Here is a 6,000-nt window from a genome sequence, read left to right on the forward strand (position 1 = left end):
ATCTATTATTAATTCTTCAGCATATGACGACGTCACACTCCGGTATGAACACTCTCCGGCTCTTTGGATCCATCAGTAATTATTGGTATGAAGTTATAATAATGCCAAGAGTCCAGTATGACCCTCATTTCTTTTAGTCCATCCAGGCTTCTGGTCCACAAGTTGTAAGTCCACATTGTGCACTGGAAATATGGAGGAACATTACCCCAAACAACATGTGGCCCAAACTCTGACTTATTTGCATCATATTCTCCTGCCACTGAATTAATATGCCAGCCACATCCTTTGCCTTTTCACTGCTGTGAGTCCTCCCAGTAATCACTGATCATCAGCTGCAGGCGGTTCCTCTCCGGATCCCTTTAACTTAACCCAACAAGCCAGTGACAACTTTGTGCGTCTTAGATGTAGCGGTAGTTCATCAGCGTCCACCAGCAGTGCGTTTGTAGGAGTTGTTTTAACTGCACCGATACCGAGTCTCAGAGCTCTGAACTGTATTCGGTCCAGTTTTTCCAAGATGCTCTTTGCTGCTGCTCCATACCACACGTCCATAATCCATACATGACCGTATTAAAGCTCGATAAATATCCAACACCGGTTGCTTATCTGCTCCCCACTCATAACCAGAGACCGATCTCATGAGATTCACGACCTTTTTGCACTTTGTGTCAACATGTTTAACAGGTTCCTCCACATACATTTCTCATCGAAGCACAATCCTAAATATTTGAACTCACTCACACTTTCCATATCTGGCCCATATAATTTAAGCTGCACATTATCTACCCTTCTCTTCCTGGTAAAGATCACGTAACATGACTTTGTAGCTGACATCTTAAATCCCTGGTCACATGGCCGTCTTTCAACCTTCTGTATATTTTCCTGAATAAGCTGAAGTGTCCTTAATAAATGTGACACATCCTCCACCTCGATCATATCCTACACAACTATATCCTGATGTGACAAAGTCCAAGCGTGGTCTCAACCACGTTTCTTGTATGCAAATAACATCAGGTGCCACTTTCAGATCGGCCACAACCTTCTTGAATGATTCTGAGCCAATTGATCACATGACCTGGAAGCTATTGAGCTAGCATGCTAATATTTACATATAAAAATTCATAAAAAATTATAAAAATCATAAAAAATAATTAGAGACGTAAAACGTAGAAACAAGAGGTGTATCTCATGCAGCCAGTGTAGTTACATGATCCCAACATGATTTTTGGCCAGATGTAGATATATTACTTTGTTTTAGGGGTTTCTCATCAAAAAGAAGGACTCAACCCTAGTTTTTGTTGTTAATCACTTCCCAATGTGCAGCTGACTCTACTGAGGTCAGGCAGTTGACTGTTGGACAGTTAGAGTCCATGTATGTCTTGTCAAAGTGGATGTTGTATCCTTAAGGATTTTCTATACCTCCCATCTGTTACTGGAAGCCCGGCCCATCATCTTGTTCTCCCAACTCCTCTTTCACTTTCACCACCTCATCCAAACAACAGTCAAGTCACTGAGCATCACTGTTGTTGCCGTTGTCCTGCTCTGAGCAGCAGCAGCAGCAGGATGCCTGAGGTCAGCCCCTGGCTCAGGCGTTCCTTCATCGTCTGCAACACCTTCTTACCGGTGAGTACCTGGATTTTAAAACAGAAATACTTCCCTCTAGATGCTCTTTGAGAAGTAGAGGAGAGCGGTGATGATGTCACAGGAGGATTTGCAGCATCAACATGGAGAATGTGAGAGACCTCTGCTGGTGAAACACACGAGGTGCACTCATGAGTCAGGAATAAATCAGATGTGTGATCAGCTCTCTTCACATAAACATGAGATATAAGAGGAGCAGGGCGACGTGCATGGGACCCAATCAAAATGTCGAATAAAGTAAATAAAGAGCAGCACCAGACTTGTATTGAAAGAACATAATGTCAGCAGTCTGAGATCAGCTCACAGGCAGGTTTTAGGTGCTTAAATGCTACAAGAAAGCTCATTTGTATCATTGGACGGATCCAAAACACTTTCACAGCTGTTTCTGCAGCATTTATGGCCTCTGTTGATGCTAAATGTGTTGAGTAAGAAAGATTTTTCATTGTTTTTCCAACACTCTGATCCCTCCATTGTTTCAGATTGTGTGTGGACCCGTTGTCTTCTTGGCCGGGCTGTCTCCGTCACTGGATGACTTCAGCGGAGGAAGTGATGTAAGACAGAAACACCGTCTGACACTGGAGACACACGGGTTCATCACTCAGCACTAACCAGTCAATCATCTCTCTGTTATCCAGTTTGAAGGTCAGACAACCAGGCCCATCATCTGCTATGTTGTTGGCTCGGTTGCCATGCTGATCGCTATTTTGGGCATCTATGGAGCCGTCAAGGAGGACCTGGTGGCTCTGGCTGTGGTGAGCAGGAACTAAGGGTATTGACTGCTAACAGTTCAGGTCACTTCACAGACACTTAGAGGGTCAGTTCACCAAAAAAAAAAACATTTTCTCACGTACATCTAGCCTCACATATACGAAGAGATGCATCTGTGTCAATAAAGGATTTAAGCTTTGAGCCCCACGACCTAAGACAAATATCGCCAAACCTCAACTATATGCAGGTTTTGTGTCTGATGCAGTTGGTTTGTGACTTCAGGTCTCAGTTTCTCCTCCTCTGCAGTACCTGGTGTTAATGATCACTGGAAGCCTGCTGGTGCTCCGAGCTGCGGTCCCTGTTGTTCCTGTTGCCCGGTCGCAGGTAACAACCCTGACACACAGTAACGTGCAGACAGGTGTGAGTGCAGCGGACTCCTTTCCCCGACTGTAACAAGATTACACCGAGAACATTGCAAGTGTCTGTCAATATGTCCTTAAAGGTGCAATATGTAAGAATTAACCACCCGTCAAAACAGACGGAGGGGCAGCATATTGCTAGAGTAACAATGAACTGCTGCTAGCTGAAGCTGCCATTAGCTATTAGCCCAGTTAGCCGTACAGCTAGCAGACCAGACTGTGAATCTAGCTGCACTAGCTGTGTTTAGCCCTTCTGCTTTTGTTTTTCAATGAGTTATATGAGAAGATCAACACAGATCTCATGATCTCTGTGTAAAGTCAAGAGCTGGAGTCCACACGTGGGTCTCCTTCTGGAGTTTCCAGGACCTCTTGTCCACGATGGTTTGACCTCTTGTGGTGTTAAGACCTTCTCTGATGTTACCTGGACTTTTTCCTGATGTTTCCAGGACCTCTTGTGGTTTTTCCAGGAACTCTTCAGGTGTTTAAAGGACCGCCTCTGGAATGCCGACCTGTCCGGTGACCCCAGCGGTCTCCTTCAAGCTGAAGGCTTTTGCGATCTGCTCACACATTTGGATCTGCATGTGTCAGATTTTGAGAGCATATGCCACTTTTTGATGACATCTTATAGACTCATCAAGTAACTGATTTAATACAGAAAAATGCAAAAACTCCTCAGACTGACAGTCAGCTGCAGCTCTGGTGTCGTGTGTTCACAGTTGGAGAGTCGGATGGAGGGAAAGTGGCGTTCGTCTCTTCCACTGGATCAGGCTTCAAACGACGTCAAGAACAAGGCTGACGCTCTGCAGAAATCAGTGAGACACTCACACACACGCAAAGTAAAAAACAAGAGTGTGGATTTTCACATTAACAGTTTATAAAGTGTCTCCAACTCAACAACTCACTAAACTGACACATTTGTTAAGGGAGTCTGGGGACAAAGAAGTCGCCTATACTGGTTACTGTTTAGTGTCTTTGTAAAATGTGACATGTTTAGATCAATAAAATGTTTCTTCTTTCATACATTGAGTGTAAATGGTGAAATCAGTGTAAACAGTGTGTTCGAACAGCTGCTAAATGTTGGCAGGTAAGACTTTAGCACTTTAGACACAGAAGCAGACAGGCTGGTACAGCCATGCTGCCACAAACTGACACTTTTTACAAGGAAACAAACAACTGACTGTTTTCATTTAATGCTGAAGTTACAAGAAGGAGACAATGATTCAGAGTCTGTCAGAGACAGAGTTTCACTACGTTAGAAAGTTTGTTTTAACTCAACAACTCTTAAAATCAGCACATTTGTTAAGGGAGTCTGGTGATGTTGTGGTTACTGGTTCAGACAGACTGTTCACAAACATCTGCTGCTGACACTGGCAGCTTCAGAGAGTCTATGAATATCAATCAGTGTGTTAAGACTCTGACAACAGGGTGTCATGAACAGTGCAGCCTGCAGGGGGCACTAACTCCTCTTCTTCTGTGGTGTTTTAGCTGCACTGCTGTGGTCTGTTCAGTTATGAGGACTGGCAGCAGAACATCCCTGACTCCTGTCTGTGCGACAGGGAGGAGGAGGAGGAGGGAAAGTGTCAGACCGTCGACAACAGAGTGAGTTTAAACACATTTTAATCTTTATTATATTACTTCTTCTAAATAAAACACAGTTCAGTGGTGAGATTGTGTCTGCAGCATGGATACACAGGACACTGACTGGAGCTTCATGTCATTAAAACATTTGTCCCTGCTGCTGGTTGCTAAGAGGAGAACTTCACAAAAATAAAGTGATAAAATACACAAGAAGAGTGAAATTTAAAGTAATGATCCAGAAACATGGAATTAAAACAGTTAAACTAAGCAAACAACACTGAATCAATGAGATTAAATATTCTGACTTTACAAAAATGTTCCTTAATTTCAGGTTATAAAGATAAAAAAGTACATCAACACGTAAACAGACCGAGTTATTCTCTGTTTCCTTCCAGAACTTTCTGCTGAACCTCTTCAGGCCCAAGAAGTCCGTCTTCAGACAGGTCAGTGGACTCGAGTGTTTCACGCTCAGTGTACCTGTGCATCCTTTTGCCCTAAAAAACATATAAAATAACACGTTTTTCTATAACTGGGTGAACTTTAACTTCGCCTCTCTCTCTTCTCATCACCAGAACTGCTTCCCCCTCGTCCTGGACTCTGCTACAACACATGCCAACATCAAACTGTGCTCAGCGATCACTCTGCTTCTCCTCGCGGTGAGTTAATGCGAAATGTAATCTGGAAGAGGGTTAGCAAACATGCTAGCTGGCCAAAATGTGTGTCTCTGACTGAGCTCAGCGTTTCCCTGCAGCTGCTCAGCTCGGTGCTGTCGTCACTGATCATCGTTCAGATTTTCAACACCTCCAACGTGTCGCCTGGACCGCTGATGTTCACCGACCGGCCGCCTGCCTACCAGCTCCTGCACAACCTGCCGGAGCAGGATGCCGAGACAAAAGCCCGATGCTTCACAGCGTCCCTGCTGAAGACGACGGGACGACTATCGCATGTAAAGAACCGTTGAGGGTGAGAATCATGATTTTTCCCCCGAAGAGTGAGACAAGTTTCAAGATGAACAACTGACACTGTGGAGGCCGCTGGCGACTACTTCAGATGTAATTATTAATCGTGTCTCTGCGGCACACTGCAACCTCCGAGCTCACAACACACGCTGAAACTGGCAAGTTACTAACGCTGTTGCTAGACAAATATAATGGATCAGAAGTAGAATAGTACCTCAAATGTGTATTTCAGTACAGTACATGTACCACATCCCATCATCCCCTGCACCTGAATGACCTGTGTCTTCGCCGTCTCTGCTTGTAAAAATGTATGTTCACGTTTAACCAATAAATCCTGAACGCTTCATGTCTTCCTGTTTTCTGTGTTCGGGACTTTTCCTCATCAACTAGAAAGGTTAACATGCTTTAATGCTCAGAAAACACATCAGTCGTCTCATGCAGCAGCTCTGTATTCTCCCTCTGTCTGTTTTAGCGCCTGTCTCTTTAAGGCCCCCCCCCCCTCCTCCTGGACACCCAGTCTGCTCTGATTGGTCGGCTCACACACGCCTGAGCCAGCACCGCTAACAACAACAACAACAGAGCAGCTGTGCTAACTCAATTCTTTCTGGGCATAAATTATGGAAATATGTGACATGGTGACGAAGTGTGATGTCACAAAGTCACAGAATTAAAGGCGGGACTACTGACGAGGCGTTCAG

At 44.4% G+C, this 6,000-nt stretch overlaps 1 protein-coding gene across 2 annotated transcripts; it reads left to right on the forward strand.

The window, feature by feature from the left end:
• The first annotated feature begins 1,139 nt into the window (after positions 1-1,139).
• On the forward strand, positions 1,140-5,646 carry LOC311252910 (tetraspanin-10-like). 2 transcript variants are annotated; one of them, XM_084346549.1, is made up of 9 exons: positions 1,140-1,620; positions 2,118-2,189; positions 2,274-2,390; positions 2,629-2,730; positions 3,482-3,577; positions 4,251-4,364; positions 4,739-4,786; positions 4,916-4,999; positions 5,095-5,646. In XM_084346549.1, the coding sequence occupies exons 1-9, from the start codon at positions 1,372-1,374 to the stop codon at positions 5,302-5,304; spliced, it is 1,092 nt and encodes a 363-aa protein (XP_084202675.1). In that variant the 5' UTR covers positions 1,140-1,371; the 3' UTR covers positions 5,305-5,646. The 2 variants fall into 2 exon arrangements, with proteins under 2 accessions (XP_084202675.1, XP_084202676.1); XM_084346550.1 differs by having other exon boundaries at positions 2,653-2,730.
• The last annotated feature ends 354 nt before the right edge of the window (positions 5,647-6,000 follow it).

The sequence above is a fragment of the Pagrus pagrus genome (assembly GCF_965226575.1).
Source record: "Pagrus pagrus genome assembly, chromosome: 23".
Lineage (NCBI taxonomy): Eukaryota > Metazoa > Chordata > Actinopteri > Spariformes > Sparidae > Pagrus > Pagrus pagrus.

Excerpts from the sequence above, each read along its gene's own strand:
- LOC311252910 (XM_084346549.1), top strand. The coding sequence starts at position 1,372 with ATGTCTTGTCAAAGTGGATGTTGTATCCTTAAGGATTTTCTATACCTC. Across the intron at positions 1,621-2,117 it reads TCTGCAACACCTTCTTACCG|ATTGTGTGTGGACCCGTTGT; the intron begins GTGAGTACCTGG and ends CCATTGTTTCAG. Across the intron at positions 2,190-2,273 it reads ACTTCAGCGGAGGAAGTGAT|TTTGAAGGTCAGACAACCAG; the intron begins GTAAGACAGAAA and ends TCTGTTATCCAG.